Genomic DNA, 17,868 nt, shown 5'->3' with positions numbered 1-17,868 from the left:
AGTGCTTAGGCGAAGCCCTGCACCGATAACTTCATCATCACCGTCGCCACGCCGTCGTACTGACGGAACTCTCCCTCGGCCTCAACTGGATCAAGGGTACGAGGGACGTCATCGAGCTAAACGTGTGCTGAACGTGGAGGTGCCGTACGTTCGGTGCTTGGATCGGTTGGATCGCGAAGACGTTCGACTACATCAACCGCGTTACTAAACGCTTCCGCTTTCGGTCTACGAGGGTATGTAGACACACTCTCCCTGCTCGTTGCTATGCTTCTCCTAGATAGATCTTGCGTGATCGTAGGCAAATTTTTGAAATACTACGTTCCCCAACACTTAAGCATTCTTGTCCATCCGTTTGGCAAAAAGAAAAACCAAACAATCAAAGCAACAAATGGATGTCCTCGAATGAAGAAAATTATGCAACCAACATGCTCACACAATAAGATGGCAAATAAATTATGTGGCAAAGCATGCACAAACACTCTAGCATCTATCAAGCAATTGGCGATGACTAGGTCATCTATATATGAGTATATTGACTGGGGAGTCAAATGAGAATATTTGATCGTAGGTCATACTCATCGTTTAAACACAAGTGGGGTTGCCACTTTTACATAAAGCATTGTTGTGGTCACACCATTAGAGTTGCTTTAGCTCAATTCTTAGAGCAAAGATCCCCCTAGATGTGATATCCCCACTTAGAGGGATGAACTAACCTTGGCTTTTATCGATGATGACTTCATGTAGGTGTTAAAGATGTGGATGCTCAATGTTGATGTAGATCATTTGAAGCAATCCATTGGAGTGAGTTGCACTTTCACTGCCTACATGGGTTAGTCCCACAAGGATATCCATAGGCATAGAGCGAAACACACATATGATGATGTCCATGAAAGCATTAGGTTACCTTGTCCCTTGTCTTACCAACAAGAGGGTTTGTGACTCCATGAACTAGTGCAAGATATGGAAGTTGGTTGCACTTGTGCTTGCCAAAATGAATGTGAGTGAAGTATGTTGGCAGAGTCACCCTCAAGAACTCTCTAGTTCTTCTTCTTTGGGATCCACATCAACTTGATGGGAATCCTTGGAGTTGTAGTCGTACTTGATGAAGTAGAACTTGATGTAGTCTTGGGAACCCACTTGACCAAGGCCTTAGGAGCTTCTTCAAATGAATCAATTTCCTCTTGAAGCTTGTCCTTGCCTTTTAGCTTGTGGTCTTGTGCTGGAAGATCATCTTGAGCTTGTGTTCCCTTGAAAGAAGTAGGGTCATACTTCTCTTGTTGAGGAACAAACTTCGTCTTGGGGTATTGATCTTCTTCCCACTCAACTCCATTGGCATTGAAGTTTCGTTCAAAACCAACACCTTGATTCTTCCGGTGCCTTCCTTGCTTGCGTACAATTTCCTCAAATTGCTTACTTCCGACAAGGCTTTTGTGAATACCTTTCTCTATAATTCCCTTTAATAAGCTATTTTCTTGCTCAAGTGTAACTTGGCTAAGAGAATCATTAGTGGAATCAAGAGAACTACTAGAAGCAACAATATCGGATTTAACATTGTTATTGTTACTACTAGAAGAAGAATTTTTCTTGTTCTTATTGCTAGATTTTACTTGTGGCATATAAGTAGACAGGAGTAAACGCTTGGAAATGTAAGAAGAACTCTTCTTTCGAAGATCATTATTGATTGTTTTTAAGAACCCATGCTCTTGCTCTAAATTTAGCTTCTCGAAGCGTAGCTTCTAATGAGTTCTTAAGAGCTCTATATGATCCTCTAGAGTTGTTTCATGAGCTAACTTAAGACTGTTTAGTTCTTTAGTTGAACGCTCAATCTCCTTCTTATCATTGTCATTCGTTTCATCTTGATTAGCATGATTAATAGCAATTTCATAATAGTTTTCATCACTAGTGTTGTCAACAAGTAAATCATCATCACCTAGCAAATCATCTTCATCACTATTGAAATCAACATACTCGGGGTGTGATACCTTAGGACCTTTAGCCATGAAGCATCTTCCAATTCCTTCATTTGGTGAGTCAAATATGTCGTAGGAGTTGGATGACACAAGTGCAAGACTGGCAACACCTTCATCTTGAGTATATTCGGAGTCGGAGTGATAGCTTCTCTCAGAGTAGTTGTCGGAGTCGGAACCGAATACTCATTCACCAACATGAGCTTGATGTCTTCGTCTTGTGTAGCTCTTTGATGACTTGTCCTTCCTTTCCGAATCCTTGCTTCTACGAGAGGGTCTTCGTTCACAACGATCATCTCTACTCCTTCTCTCTCTTGGTGGTGATTCATCTCTTTTACTTCTCCTCTTTGGTGAATCTTCTCTTCTCTTGTAGGGAGCCGTACACTCATTGGAGTAGTGCCCGGGTCTTCACAATTGTAGCAACTGCGATCACGACTAGAAGATCTTTTGTCATTATAGGACCTTGACTTGGAACTTCTCTCTTTGCTTCTATTCTTGTAGAATTTGTTGAAGTTCTTCACCATTAAGCTCAATTCTTCATTGAAGATTTGTTTCTCACTTGATGTTGTAGGAGCATCGCATGAAGCTTTGTAAGCACCACTTGACTTGTTGTGAAGCTCTTCCTTATCCTTGAGTGACATCTCATGAGCAACAATTCTACCAATGACTTCCGTTGGCTTGAGATCTTTGTAGTTGGGCATCATTTGGATCAAGGTGCACACGGTATCATATTTTACATCCAAGGCTCCTAGGATCTTCTTGATGATGAATTTGTCGATCATCTCTTCACTTCCTAAGCCGGCAATCTCATTTGTGATGAGAGCAAGCCTAGAGGACATCTCAGCGACTCCTTCACCATCCTTCATTTTGAACTTATCAAGTTGACTTAATTTGAAGCACATCCAATTTGGATTCCTTGACGGACTCGGTACCTTCATGCATATCAACCAAAGTATCCCAAATTTCCTTTGCATTCTCAAGGCGGTTGATTTTGTTGAATTCTTTGGGGCACAATCCGTTGAAGAGAATATCGCAAGCTTGAGCGTTGTATTGCAACATCTTCAATTCTTCGGCGGACGCATCACGATTTGGTTCTCTTCCATCCTCGAAGTGTTCATCTTGCAAGCCAATTCGCACAATAGCCCAAACGGCGGGGTTATGACCAAGAATATGCATTTTTATCGTATGCTTCAAACTAGCAAAATTAGTATCGTCAAAGTAAGGACCTCTACGATGGTAATTTTCCTTGCTAGACGTCATACTCTCCTAGGTTGTGAAACCAAGGCTATGATCACCAAAGCTAGGGAAATCAAAGCAAATGGAGACCAAAGCTCTGATACAATTGTAGGATCGAAAGTAGATCTAGAGGGGGGTGATTAGACTACTTGACCAAATAAAAATGTAGCCTTTTCCCAATTTTAATTATTGGCAGATTTTAGCAACTAGTACAAGTCAAGCAATCAACCTACACATGCAATTCTAAGAATGTAGCGGCGGAAAGTAAAACATTGCATATGAAGGTAAAGGGAGGGGTTTGGAGAAGGCAAACGCAATGTAGACACAGAGATTTTTGGCGTGGTTCTGAAGATGGTGCTATCGTACATCCACGTTGATGGAGACTTCAACCCACGAAGGGTAACGGTTGCGCGAGTCCACGGAGGGCTCCACCCACGAAGGGTCCACAAAGAAGCAACCTTGTCTATCCCACCATGGCCATTGCCCACGAAGGACATGCCTCACTCGGGTAGATTTTCATAGAGTAGGCGATCTCCTTGCCCTTACAAACTTCTTGGTTCAACTCCACAATCTTGTCGGAGGCTCCCAAGCGACACTTAACCAATCTAGGAGACACCACTCTCCAAAAGATAATATATGATGTGTTGATGATGAACTCCTTGCTCGTGTGCTTCAAATGATAGTCTCCCCAACACTCAACTCTCTCTCACAGATTTGGCTATGGTGGAAAGATGATTTGAGTGGAAAGCAACTTGGGGAAGGCTAGAGATCAAGATTCTAGTGGTAGGATTGGAATATCTTGGTCTCAACACATGAGTAGGTGGTTCTCCCTCAGAAAATGAGTAGGGGAAGTGTAGGCACGTTCTGATGGCTCTCTCACAAATGGAGAAGGGGTGGAGGGGTATATATAGCCTCCACACAAAATCCAACCGTTACACACATTTGACCCAACTCGGTCAGACCGAATAGAAGAACTCGGTGAGACCAATTTAGTTCAAAATCTGAACGTTAGGAATCTTGGTGGGACCGGTGAGAATAACTCAGTGGGACCGATGTGCTAGGGCTTAGGGCAAACATCAACTCGGTGGCACCGATTGCATCAACTTGGTTAGACCAAAGTGAAGCAATAAGGCAATAGAGAGGATGTCAAACAAACTCGGTGGGACCGATCACACATTTCGGTGAGATCGAAATAGTTGCAATGGGCAACAGAGAGTTTGCAAGGCCATCTCGGTGAGACCGAGATCCGTATCGGTGTGACTGAATTGTCTAGGGTTTCTGGCAGTGGCTATATCAACTGAACTAGGTGGCGCCGGATAGAATGGTTCGGTGGGCCGAGTTTGACTTTGGGTTTTGGACATATTTGGAAATGAGAAAGTGGTTGAGGGCTTTTAGAGCAATATCACTAAGCACTTTGAGCAACTAGACCATTAAGCAACACAGCATCCCCTTTCAATAGTATTGGCTTTCCTATGGACTCAGTGTGATCTTGGATCACTAAAATAGAAATGAAGAATCTTGAGCTTTTGCCAATCTTTGTCCTTAGCATTTTGAGGGGTCCACATCTCTAGTCCATGCCATGCCAATCATTGAACTTTCTGAAATATTATTGAACTTTTTGAAATATTTAACTTGAATGGATATTAGTTCAATGAGTTATGAATTACCAAAACCACCCGGGGATTAGTTGCACTTTCAGATAGCATCACCACCACCGTCACCGCGTCGTCGTGCTGCCGGAACTCATCCACTACCTCATCCGTCTTGCTGGATCAAGAAGGCGAGGACGTCACCGAGCTGAACGTGTGCTGAACGCGGAGGTGCCGTACGTTCGGTACTTGATCGGTTGGATCGCAAAGAAGTTCGACTACATCAACCGCGTTATTAAATGCTTTCGCTTACGGTCTACGAGGGTACGTAGACACACTCTCCCGTCTCGTTGCTATGCATTTCCATGGATAGATCTTGCGTGTGCGTAGAATTTTTTTGTTTTTCATGCAACGTTCCCCAACAGCCCGCCGGCTCTCTCTAGTAACGACGAGGAGCGGGAAGGAGGAGAAGGGTGGCGGTGGCGGCTAGGCTAGGTCATTGCCCGAGTTGCCCCTGGTGAGTGACACGAGGGCCTACACGAGGATCCGTTCCAAACCCACCAATTCCATAATTTTGTGATTTTAGGGCCTTGTGGGTAGCAAAGAGTCAGACTATCGTAGGGTGTGTTTCTAGTGATGTCTATAGGCGATGTGGAGAGTTATTATGGACAACGTGTTTCAACACTAATGTACATGCCCTTAGCCAAAGCCGTTGGTGTGTTTTCTACAGAGATTCTATATGGAGTGGGTTGGAAATCCTAGAGAATTTTTTAGTCCACGACCCTCGTTCTTTCATTCCTAACCATAGCCGCGCTCAGGGGCGGAGCTTAGTTGGGGCCAGACTGGGCCATGGCCCGCCCAGGATTTTGCAGTTTCTTCGTGCTTTAGAGTCCAGTCCACCAGAATTCCACCAGTCCACTCCACTAGCAATCGATCAGCCTCAAAGGTCTCGCACGGCGGCGCGCAGCAATCAGCAGGAGCAGCCGGCGTTACTCGCATAGACAACTCCCTGCCTCGACTCACCATATCGCCGGCCAGATCGCCAGTCACTAGAGGTCCAACAGCTAGGAGCAGCGGCCAGCCGGCGACCAAAGTATGAAGGCAACGCGAACTAGCAATCCAACACTGCATCTCCATTTCCCTGCAATTACAAGTCTGCAAGACTGAAAGACAGCAAATGTGATCTGGCCGGCAAGTTTTCTTTACATTTTACAAATTGCAACGTAGCTATCCATGGCAAGGCCAATCACATTGAGCGAAGATTTTTTTAGCATTAATCTGGCCCGCCCAGCTTTTTCTTCCAAGCTCCGCCACTGGCCGCGCTCTCACCTCACCTCTCTTGTCCGGTGATCTCGTTGGCAATTAGAGGAGTGGGGGGCCATCGCTATGCCCTTGTTTCCCTTAGATTTTGTTTCCCTAGCGGTACTGACGAGGTGGTGGCGGCGATGGTGCATTGGAATAAGGTCTCTCCGGGCTCTGCCTACCTTGACGATAGTCGATCAGACGCCGACGAAGGGCTTGCAAGGGCAGACGTTGCCAGATTTTGTGGTTGTCTTCATATTCAATATGTGAAATCAAAGTCGCGATCAGATAGGTACCTATCCAAACGAGAATCCGAAAAGTGCTGGTTCAATCAAGGGAAGTAGTTGCTTGGCTCTTGGTGCAGTGATTTCAACCTCCTCTTTTGATTTGTTACTATGGCATGGTTCGGTTTCTCCTTCAAAGGCCGGTATTAAGAGGGTGTACATTTCTCTTACTGTCAATTCGGTACAATTTTTTAAGCTTCGACAGACAGCATACAATCAAAGGAAGAAGACAATCAGCATGGTTTGGTTGTAATTTTATTATTTGCTGGTTGTTTTATGACTTATTGTCTATCCATTGTACTAGCTATATTGTTTTCCTTGATGATCATTAGATATAAATTGTCCGTCTTTCCTAAAAAATAACATCAACTTCTACTATAGAGCTCATCTCTTTCAGTCAGTTCAGGCAACGTTCGGGCGTCCGGGCAGGTTGTTCTCCCCTTGCCCTCTGCTCCGGCATAACAGGATATTCTTGTGCACCTTCCTGTGATGTCGACATAATAACGTCCACGCCCAGAATAACTATTCAACAGCACACAACTAATATTACACACATTAGTGCTGTCGGGGTCTAGGGTATGTTTGCCTGCTACCCAAAATCAATTCTACCAACCTTCTGGTTATGACAAACAGGCTTTTGCCTTGCCCGTCGGGTTCATGCCATCTTGCCTACTTTGGTTCATTTTCGGTGCCAATATTGGCTAAATCTGGAGCAAGCAAAACATACCTCACTATATCAAATCAGACCCAACTCCTTCGCCGAAATTACTAGAAGACATATTTTAGGTGGCAAGAATGATGATGCGACTCATGTGACACAAGCAGGAAATAAAGGGATATGTTCATCTCATTTTACAAGCAACAAGCTACGTTGGCTCAGGAGTCAAGAGTTAACATTTGTGATCTTGTATAAGGTCAATTCTGAATTTTGCAGATGTGGCGGCACCCACCCAGCCACATGCTAATGGAAATTCACCTCTATAGATTCAGTTATTTCATCATAACATTCCTCTTTTTTCTGATGGAGAATCCCGCAAGGACCTATACAGGGTAATATGCACACCCACGGCACCTACTACTTGTCACGAAGTGGCGGAAAAGGACCTGGACTGGAATAAGTCTCAGCACACGGCAGGCTGATGGAGAGTAACAGGGGGCGATCCAACATCTGCAGGCCGAAGGTTAGCGCTTCTTGTTTCTTGTTAGAAGAGCTGAAAGAAGAGGGTCGTTGAACCGTCGCTGAATGACCGGATGTCCCCTGGCTTCACCAGCGCCCTGCATAACGGGCATGTCCGCTCCCGCTCCAACCTGCCATCATTCGGCAAGCGATGAGAAGTTCCAATTTGGTAACTGTTAGAGTAGATGCCAGCAAAGCATCAAGAACCAGACAACAAAGGTGTATGGGATATACCATTCAGAGGCACAGTCTTCGCAGAAGATATGTTTACACTGCAGGAGGATGGGAGTATGCATCTTTTCTTGGCATATAGCACACAGATCTCCAGCAGCAAGAACCTGCATACCATATAGTGAAATGAATGCAGACTTTCTTAGCTAGAAGCTCCAGAGATATAAACCAAGAATGCATATGCCACCAACACATTTCACTCATGTGCCTAGAAGCCTAACACTGCATTACCTGCTCAGTTGTTGCATGTGAACCATAATGCAAGTCCTTATGAGACAGCGCATTCACTGAAGCCAAAAGTGAACGAACCTGGTAGAAAGCAGCAGTAATGTCAGCTATTATAAACCCAGAATCGGTTAAGAAATGAACAAGGGAACTAGAAGTACCTTTTCCACCATTGATGCCACCTTGAAAGTAAGGTACAATCCAGTTGTTAAAGATGAAAAAAGACTTCCATATTCCTTGTTCAGGAAAAAACGATACCACACAGGAGCCGGCAACAACGCACGGTACAGAAGAAGGGAATATTCCACAACTGTCAACATTTGACCCTAAAGAGAAAGTTGAGTTACAACGAGAAAAGCTTGGCTGTACATCTCTCCATCGAAACTAGTAAAATTTACATAATTAGCTGAACAATGATAATGTACAGCAGATTACCTGTCTACGATAGTGACGACCTTTGCTGTTTTTGTAGTATATGAGCAGCACACACTTGACAACCATAGCAGCTTGCCGGACCATTGTATCTGTGGAGCACAAAACAGCAGTCAGCCTGATTAGAAATTTTAAAGAGCGCAGTGCTAGTTTAAGAGTTATGGACAGATAGCAATGGTGCATAAATTCCTACTATTCAACAAACATAAGTTATTTCCAAGTGAAACGCAGGGCAAAGTTATCCGCTTCAAAACAAAACAGAACACACAGATACACACATCATCAAGTTTTTCCACAAATGAGTTACTGACTGAGCCTAGTTCATGAAATGACCAAGGGCCTCATCGGTTCACAGGACCTAAAAAACTCTTAAATAGGAAAACCATTGGGTTGCAATGTCATGCCCTCTCTTGAAACAACATGATCGAAAGGATGTCTTGAGTGCATCATAGAAAACCATAGAAGTTTTTCAAGGTCTCATATTACAATCATATGGAATAATTTGAAGCAGAGAGGCCCCAAACAGAGAAATCCTGCTGTGTGAGGGAAAAGAGAGTACCGTTCACAGCGATGAAAAATATAGCATGCCAGAATGGTGGTATTTCTTTTGGAGGAAGCATCACCAAAGGTCTAACAAGGTCATCATTCCTGTACCACCAGTAGACTCCAAACACGTGAATGGTGAATACTGTTACAATCCCGATAAGCATTGGCATTTTCCTCTCCCCCTGAAATAAGAAAAATAAATACAAGTGACAGATCAGCTGAAGATCTTGTTTAATTGATGTTGACCGCATTAACTTAAAGAGGAAACGACATGATAGTTACATTCTAGAGCACACATCCATACCAAAATATCTACAGTGTTTCCAGCTCTTCTAAGCATGTGAGATCACTATGAGGACAATCAAATGGAGTTATCTAGGCAATTTGACAATCAAATGGAGTTATCCCTGGCCCAATTGTTAAGGATGTATATGGCTGCAGCAGTCTGCCAGCCCGCTTCCTCAATAGAAAAGACAGACCCAGTGCTAGAAGCTCCCACGCCAGGTAGGGTCTGGGGAAGGATTATACAAGGCAAGCCTTACACCTGCACAGTGCAATGCAGAGAGGTCGCATCAACCCACGACCTCTTGGCACACAGCTTGCTTCCTCAATGACGCATGAAATTGCTATGAGGCTCACCGCACAGCTTTAGCGGCACTCAGCCCACAAACACCAGCAATTGGTTTCATCAGCAACAGCTAAGCCCCGACTCTCCTATGCCTAATTAAGAGCGTCACCTTTCCTGGCGCCCGAGCATGAGCGCAAGTCAGGCCAAAGAGGCTTCAACAGTTCAGTGAGGCACCAATTACACATCTATGTGTTGTTCTTTGTGTGCCATTTTGATAATACCTACTCAAGTAACCGTAAGGAGGCATGGTCATTGTGGATTATTCTCGGAGTTGGAATAGATCGTCTTATAGGCTTAGACATCCGTTGGCGTTATCAATTGCCCTTAGCTGTACACATTCATTTCCCAACACATGAAAGGACAACCAAACCCTTCATATTTCTTTTCATATCAAATGATAAGTGATGTGCATTTTTGGCGGACACCGCGTTGCCAAATGTTACATGGGCAGACGCATATGCCCACATAAAGGCTCGTGGCCAGCTCGCAATTTATCTACTTACATCCTGACCCAAACCCAATGTAGCCGTGCCGCTGAAAGCAGCAGAAGGGTTTGCATTTATTCACTGGGTTTGCAGAGCAGCTGTGCATCATGACGTTACATATGGCGAGAAGATATTCACATTTCTGCTGCCAGTTGCTGTGCAAAACTAACATGATCGACAATATGACATCCAAACAAACCTCTAGAAGCATACCAATTAACCTCGACACTAGAACCAGAACAAGAAAGTTGATGCACAAGATAAGCACAAGCCCTTGAGAGCAGTCTGCTTGCCAGAACAATTAATTAACCTCTAGAAGCAGAACAAGCACGTTGATAAGACAATTTATTATGAAGCACAAACAAACCTTGAGAGCGGTCTGCTTGCGCAAGATATCATTGGACTTGAACATGACTGCGGCAATCCAGATCATGACGAAGAAACCTACACAATATAAACTCAATTGGAATGAGGAACTCGCCATCATCTTCTGACCGGCGACTTTTTCACGCCGTGAAGCAGGCGCACAACGGAATGGATCGAACCAAACTCGCATCACAATTCACGCGTATAGCGCCTGGTGAGGCCGGCAAACCCTCACGCTACATAGAGATGGAGAAGGGGTAGGTGGTGCACGCGGATTCGCGTACCTTGCAGGTGCTGGCGGATGAAGACGCCGAGCAGGAGCAGGGAGAAGGGCAGCGCGTGCTCCACCCACCTGGCCAGGCGCTGCACGTCGTAGCCCTGGTACGGCGAGTCCCCCCTCCCGCTCCCGCCGCCCGCGCCGGCCTCGTCCCCCCGCGCCGCCGGGGCCTCCTCGTCCGCGGGCTGCTGCCCTCCTCCCGCGTCCCCCGCGCCGGCGCCGGGCGCGTCGTCGGGCCCGGCGATCCGAATCGACACCTCCCCGTCGGCCCCCGCGGATGGCTCCCCCCGCTGGGGCCCGCCGCCGCCGCCGCCGCCCCCGCCGGCCTGGGCCCGCAGGACGCCCGAGGAGTACTCGAGCAGCGCGGAGAGCGGCGCGTGGATGAGGCCGGCGGGGGAGAAGCGCTGGGCGTAGCCCCCGTGCGCCGGCTGCGGCGGAGGCGGGGGCGGCGGGTCCATCGGGGCGGGCTGGCGTCGCCGTGCGATGGCGCGACCCGGTCACCGGCTGCGGTGCGGTGGGGTGGGGGTGGAGGGGAGGCGTGGAGCCGCGCTCGCAGCCGAGGGGGGAAAGGGGAAGAAGGAAGGAAGGAAGGGGGTTTATGTCCTCGTCGCTCTTGCGTTTGGATTTTGTGGGCAACAGAATGAGAATTCGATCGATCGATGGAACGTTCCTGTGGGCGATGCTCCTGCGTTCGGATTTTGTTCGTCTCGCCGGGTCTACCCCCTTGCTTTCGATGGTCGTCTATTGGTATTTCGCTTGTGGGCGAAGGGATTCGTCGGCGTCAAAGGCTCCAACAGACCGATCCCAACGTTGCTATCCCTGGGATAGCATGTTGGTCAATTGTGTTCCCAAATTCAGATCACCCTACCGCTGGTAATTCTAGGGATTTCGAACCATCAACTGCAGGCTATTCAATTTGGCACGGATGAAAAAAGAATCAACTACAGGGGAAAAAGGAAGGCAAAGTGACATGAATTTTATATTTTATAAAAAAGAGAAAATGAAACGCAGTTCGGATGCATCAAAGACACCGGCAGACGAAACACCAACCAACTGAACGAACTAGGCGTCCGGAAATTGTGTAATACTCTCCTAAACGCCAGCAAAATTGACCAGCACACGATACACTAACCAATTAGACATCCGGAAATTGTATACTAGTACTTCAAAAACATTACTGGGCCAGAATTTTGCTTGTTTCAAAGAACGTATAACATTTTCCTGATGTAGCTTCATAAAATGAAGCATCCACCACAGCAAAATACATTGACAAACGAATTCAAGCGGCAATGATTCAACAGGCGGTTCATATTAGTACCATCATCACAAAATAGATAATATCTTCCATAACAAGGTTCGACACAACATTCAGACAAAATAACATAGCACCACAGGCACTTGGAATCTAAGTTCCACACAGTAAAATAAGTTCTGATAGAACGGATAGACTTCTTCTGCTAGATTATGCGGCAGACAGGAAAGCTTGTCCAGGGGCACGGTTCGCAAGGCGGCCATGGCATCCGAGCAGCTGCAAAGCAAGAAACATGAACAATTAGTTGATGCAGGGACAACGGTTTACTAAGGCAGGATAAAGAAGAACATCGACAAAACAATTGCCCAGCATCAAGTATATTTACCTTAGCGTTGACTCCATCAGGCAAGATCCTGCCCTCACTCTTGAACTTGAGGTAGTCGTTGCGGTTGAACTTGGTGAAGCCCCTGAGAGAAGAAGCACAAATTAGAGATATGGGCGCACAGAAATTTAAACAAGCATATCATATCATCTCAGCACATTAAACAATCTTCAGTGCTTACCACTTCCTGCTCTCAATGATCTTTTGGCGGCCAGGGAACTTGAACTTGGCACGACGAAGGGCCTCAGTGGCATGGATGGCATTGTTGGGCTTGCACCGCACAGAAAGGAGGACCTGCCCAATGGCAACACGGGCACAGACTCCCTGCGGCTTCCCAAAAGCACCCCTCATACCAGTCTGGAGCCTATCAGCCCCGGCACACGAAAGCATCTTGTTGATACGGAGCACATGGAACGGGTGAACCCTGACCCTGAGGTGGAAGGCATCCTTTCCTGCATGCTTGGTCATGTACTTATTGCAAGCAATACGGGCAGCCTCAAGAGCCTCACTGGACACATTCTCCTTCTCCCATGAGACAAGGTGAACACAGTGAGAGAACTCGTCGACACCCTTCTTCTTCATGCCAACATCATAGATCCTGATCTTAGGGTCAGGCACACCACGGCAGTACCTTGACTTGGGGTACGGCTTGTTCTTGATCTGCCGATAGCACCTCGCAGGTCCTGACCAGAGAATTTTGTCATTCGCAGAACAAAACAACTAAAAGCAGCAAACATGCAAAGAAAATAACTAAATGCAGTTAACATTGAAAAGAATGTGCAACTCAGTTCAGACAGTGCATCATTCCAGGTACTGAGAATGAACCATTTTAATTTGCACCACATTCAACACTAGATATGAGTAACATGTAGAGTCAGACTCAATTTAACATAGGTTACCATTGACAGGCAAACAAGAGATTACAAACTACCATGATTCAGAATGAGCAGTTGGCGGGTTGAACGACTTATTAACAGGGAACGCATACCATTGTAACCACAGCAACTACTCATTCACATTCATGGAGTATCATTGACCATACAACCATACCAACAACAGCAGTGTTAAGAGCGATTAGAATAACTTTCAAGCAAGAGCATACATCTCTTCATTTACTAGCAAACTACTACATGAAGAGCACAGGAAATATTAACACCTGAGATGCCTAGAGCATTTTTCTGGCACCATTATATGAACCGAACAGAGGATGAACCCGAAGCTTGTACTACTCAAATGTTCTTTCGAATCCCCACAAGAAAACAGCTACGGGCATGAATTTGTTCTCCCAAATCATCCAGACAGAAACTAAATAAACAACGGGAGCAACACATATCACAGGTTCCGCGCGGCTACGACGGATCTAGGCCAGATTCACACGCAACCGCGCCAATTCAAACGATTGCCCGAACCATAGCTACCAGCCAGATGAACGCTAGACTAGAGTAACATACAGAGGGAGAGGGTAAAGCGCTTGCTTACTTCTCCCCATGGCGACGGCGGCTCGAGGCAGGCGGCGGCTGCGGCGGCGGCGGGAGGAGACGGAAGAGCTGCGGCTAGGGTTTGGTGTGGATCGACGGGGCCGCTTATATAGAGGTGGGGATTGCGAATGGGTTGCTGTCCTGGCTGGGGTTTCCGCGTGGAGGTGGTGCTATTGGACTTGGACTGTCCATATTGGGTCTGCGTCATGCGTGACCCGGTGGAGCTGTTGGGCCTGAGGAGAAATTAGTCCAGGCCCAGAAAACACTAGAAGATTCGGGCCACACTTTACTACCAGTATTAGCCGTTGGATTTTTCAATCGTTCGGCTCAAATCGGTTATTGGACTTGGACGGCCGACGTCCACATTTGGTTTGCGTCATGCGTGACCTGGGAGTTTGAGCCGCAGAAGAAAATGGTTTAGGCCGAGAAGCACCACAATCGTGTCATGATTAGCGGAAACTATCACGTTACGATTGTGACATTTCGCACCGAACCGAAAATCTGACAATGACAAAAACATTGAGCAATTTTTTGAGCATGTTTTGACGTGGCCGATCCCTCGCGGTCCGAGTGCGTCGACGGCGCGCCGTTAACGGCTCTATCCGAAGCGACTGGGCCGGCCCAACCCGAGCACTTCCTCCGTCACTCTCCTCCCTCGCTTTCTCTCCCTCGAGTTCCTCCTCTCCCTCTCCTCTCTTTTGGGCATGGCGGCGGTGGCGGCTCCGAATCCATCGGCGAGGTAGTGGTGAGGACAAGGCGTGGTGGATAGAGCATGAAGCGTAGTTGGCCGGTATGGCAGGGGGCGCCCTTTGCGAGGAGGAGATGAAGATTGTTGTGGCAACATCATATTCATTTCAAAGTATCTCATCGTCGCCAGCGACAACGGCAACAGCTGTCGCCCGCGCCCTCACGGTGGTGGTCGAGCCCCTAGGTGAGCTGCCTTCCTTTCTCCACTAGCAAATGCCGTTGCTGGAATTCTAGGGATTCGGATAAGTGAACTATGGTTTGCTGGAATTGTAGCAAATTTCGTTGCTGGGCCTAGTTAACTGGATCTTGTTGTCATGTTTGACTGAATTGGAGATGCCTCACCACCAGCTCGCCGTAGAGCCCTGCCGCGGCTCGAACGGTCGCCTGTGGGCAAATCCCTAAGAACCTCTGCCACTTCTGTTAGTCGCCGAAGACCATCGGCACGTGCCGCCGCGTTAAACTCCGGTGTGGGTCACCGACAGGTGGACCCCACGGGATTAGCCACTAACAGCCACCCCTAAACACCCATTGACACGCGGGCCCCTTTCCTGTAGTGATTAATTAAATTAACTAAACTCTGGATTAGTTATTGTCACAGACACGTCGACCCCACCCCGTAATTAACTAGTTAAATTAATTAACCCACGGGTTAAGCTAACAGTCACCACAGCTGGGACCTACTAGGCCCAGTTGACCCAGTCAAATGCTGGTTGGGCTAGTCCTAGTCCATGAAAGGTGGGTCCGTGTTGACCCTGTTGACTAGTCAACTGTTCAACTATTGACTGCTGAGTCAGCCCCCTGGCCCCACTAGTCAGCCTCTGCTGACTGGGCAGTTGACCCGGTCAACTGGGCCCACTGTCATCCCATGTAGCACATCTTTGGGTACACACATGCATGCAGTGCTTCCATCCCGGGCACACATATGCATGCACTTACTCCACTCCGTAGTACTACATCGAGAGCAAATTGCGGTTACCACGCCCTAATTAATTGAGCATTAAACCAAACGCGTCTAAAGTCTCTCTGGTGGTGGAAATGCATTGAGAGAAATGCATCATAATGAAGCGCGCCCTGTAAACTGTGACGGAGGGAGGAGTAGTATGAAGGTGCAAAACCAAGTACGCGTATGGCCAGTCGGTCAACGCACCTCCTCTTGGAATATCACTGACATGTGGGACCGGTGTGTGAGCAAACCGATCTCAATTGACGGTAAAATGGCCAACCCGCCGTTCCTTGAGAGAGACGAGGAGCGAGAACACACAGACGGGCTCGCACGGAGGCCAAGATATATTCGAGCATGGTTGATCGATATCATCATTACATGTTGGACTGCCGTTTTTCGCCCTTCTCCGGAATAAATGTGTACTTTATCAAAGATTGAGAAAAATAAGAGTACAGAGGCTCCACCATGCGGTTCCAGTAGTAGTACTACTCGTACTACTAAACCTTGCGCTTGGCTCTTCGCCTCTTCGTGAAGTCGAACAATGATGGTACTCCGCATGTTCGGTACTACAGTGTATGCCTCTGGCAATCTGACACCGAATGAACTGATGCATGTCCACCGCCTGGGCGAGGGTACGTTGCATTAGTCAAAAGGCGTAAGCGAGCTTCACCTTGTCCTGCAAGCTTCTCCTCATTCCGTGAGTTGACGGGACACACCAACAAGTAGTGCTAGTCCATACTCCCTCCTTTCCGGTTAATATGGCTTAATCTTTTTTGCGGGTAAATGAGAGAGCTTTATTCATATATAAGCATTCTTAGGACGATCAGCCAAGACACTGGTCACTAGGAAGAGAGGTACCCCGCAAAAAAAAAGAAGTAGGAAGTGAGGTGTTTCATCAAGCCAGCTCTCGGCAAATTCAAAGTGCATCAAGCACGGTTCGCACAAAGATGCGCCGCAAGGTTTGCTGACCTGTTTACATGCTGAATAACAAAAAAAGAGGAAATATTTGTTGGGGATCGTAGCAGAAATTTAAAATTTTCTACGTATCACCAAGATCAATCTATGGAGTCATCTAGCAACGAGAGAGAGGGGAGTGCATCTACATACCCTTGTAGATCGCGCGCGGAAGCGTTCAAGAGAACGGGGTTGATGGAGTCGTACTTGTCGTGATCCAAATCACCGATGATCCTAGCGCCGAACGGACGGCACCTCCGCGTTCAACACACGTACGGAGCGGGGACGTCTCCTCCTTCTTGATCCAGCAAGGGGGGAGGAGAAGTTGATGGAGATCCAACAGCACGACGGCGTGGTGGTGGAAGTAGCGGGATCCCGGCAGGGCTTCGCCAAGCGCAAGCGGGGAGGAAGAGGTGTCATTGGAGGGAGGGAGGCGCCAGGGCTTGGGGTGCTGCTCCCATGCGCCTCCCCACTATATATAGGGGTGGAGGGGCTGGTTTCTTGCCCTCCAAGTCCATTGGGGCGTTGGCAAAGGTGGGGGAAAGAAATCCCATCATTTCCCTTCCCCACCGATTGTTATCCTCCCTTTTTAGGGATCTTGATCTTATCCCTTCGGGATATGATCTTATTCCTTCTAAGGTGGGATCTTGGTGCGCCTTGACCAGGGGTGTGGGGCCTTGCCCCCACTACCCACGTTCATGTGGGTCCCCCCATGCAGGTGGGCCCCACTTCGGAACCTTCTAGAACCTTCCCGGTACAATACCGAAAAATCCCGAACATTTTCCGGTGGCCAAAAATAGGACTTCCCATATATAAATCTTTACCTCCGGACCATTCCGGAACTCCTCGTGACGTCCGGGATCTCATCCGGGACTCCGAATAACTTTCGGTTAACCGCATACTAATATCTCTACAACTCTAGTGTCACCGAACCTTAAGTGTGTAGACCCTACGGGTTCGGGAGACATGCAGACATGACCGAGACGACTCTCCGGTCAATAACCAACAGCGGGATCTGGATACCCATGTTGGCTCCCACATGTTCCACGATGATCTCATCGGATGAACCACGATGTCGAGGATTCAATCAATCCCGTATATAATTCCCTTTGTCAATCGGTACGTTACTTGCCCGAGATTCGATCGTCGGTATCCCAATACCTTGTTCAATCTCGTTACCGGCAAGTCACTTTACTCGTACCGTAATGCATGATCCCGTGACCAAACACTTGGTCACATTGAGCTTATTATGATGATGCATTACCGAGTGGGCCCAGAGATACCTCTCCATCATACGGAGTGACAAATCCCAGTCTCGATTCGTGCCAACCCAACAGACACTTTCGGAGATACCCGTAGTGCACCTT

The 17,868-nt window shown here is 47.3% G+C and overlaps 2 protein-coding genes across 2 annotated transcripts; both read right to left on the bottom strand.

Annotated features, from left to right (window-relative positions):
• Nucleotides 1-7,207: 7,207 nt before the first annotated feature.
• Nucleotides 7,208-11,441, bottom strand: LOC109732582 (uncharacterized). Its single transcript, XM_020291765.4, has 8 exons — nucleotides 10,753-11,441; nucleotides 10,470-10,546; nucleotides 9,003-9,171; nucleotides 8,447-8,535; nucleotides 8,173-8,337; nucleotides 8,018-8,095; nucleotides 7,790-7,893; nucleotides 7,208-7,686 (listed from the first exon to the last, which is right to left on the bottom strand). The coding sequence occupies exons 1-8, from the start codon at nucleotides 11,201-11,203 to the stop codon at nucleotides 7,581-7,583; spliced, it is 1,239 nt and encodes a 412-aa protein (XP_020147354.1). The 5' UTR covers nucleotides 11,204-11,441; the 3' UTR covers nucleotides 7,208-7,580.
• A 582-nt stretch (nucleotides 11,442-12,023) lies between these two features.
• LOC109732583 (large ribosomal subunit protein uL16y) lies at nucleotides 12,024-14,025 on the bottom strand. Its single transcript, XM_020291766.3, has 4 exons — nucleotides 13,859-14,025; nucleotides 12,561-13,062; nucleotides 12,383-12,464; nucleotides 12,024-12,273 (listed from the first exon to the last, which is right to left on the bottom strand). Exons 1-4 carry the CDS (start codon nucleotides 13,866-13,868, stop codon nucleotides 12,208-12,210), a joined length of 660 nt encoding a protein of 219 aa, XP_020147355.1. The 5' UTR covers nucleotides 13,869-14,025; the 3' UTR covers nucleotides 12,024-12,207.
• Nucleotides 14,026-17,868: the final 3,843 nt, after the last annotated feature.

The sequence above is a fragment of the Aegilops tauschii genome, chromosome 1 (genome assembly GCF_002575655.3).
Source record: "Aegilops tauschii subsp. strangulata cultivar AL8/78 chromosome 1, Aet v6.0, whole genome shotgun sequence".
In the NCBI taxonomy this organism is placed as follows: domain Eukaryota; kingdom Viridiplantae; phylum Streptophyta; class Magnoliopsida; order Poales; family Poaceae; genus Aegilops; species Aegilops tauschii.
Note: the sequence above shows the minus strand (reverse complement) of the source record. Positions and strands in the feature narration are given on the sequence as shown.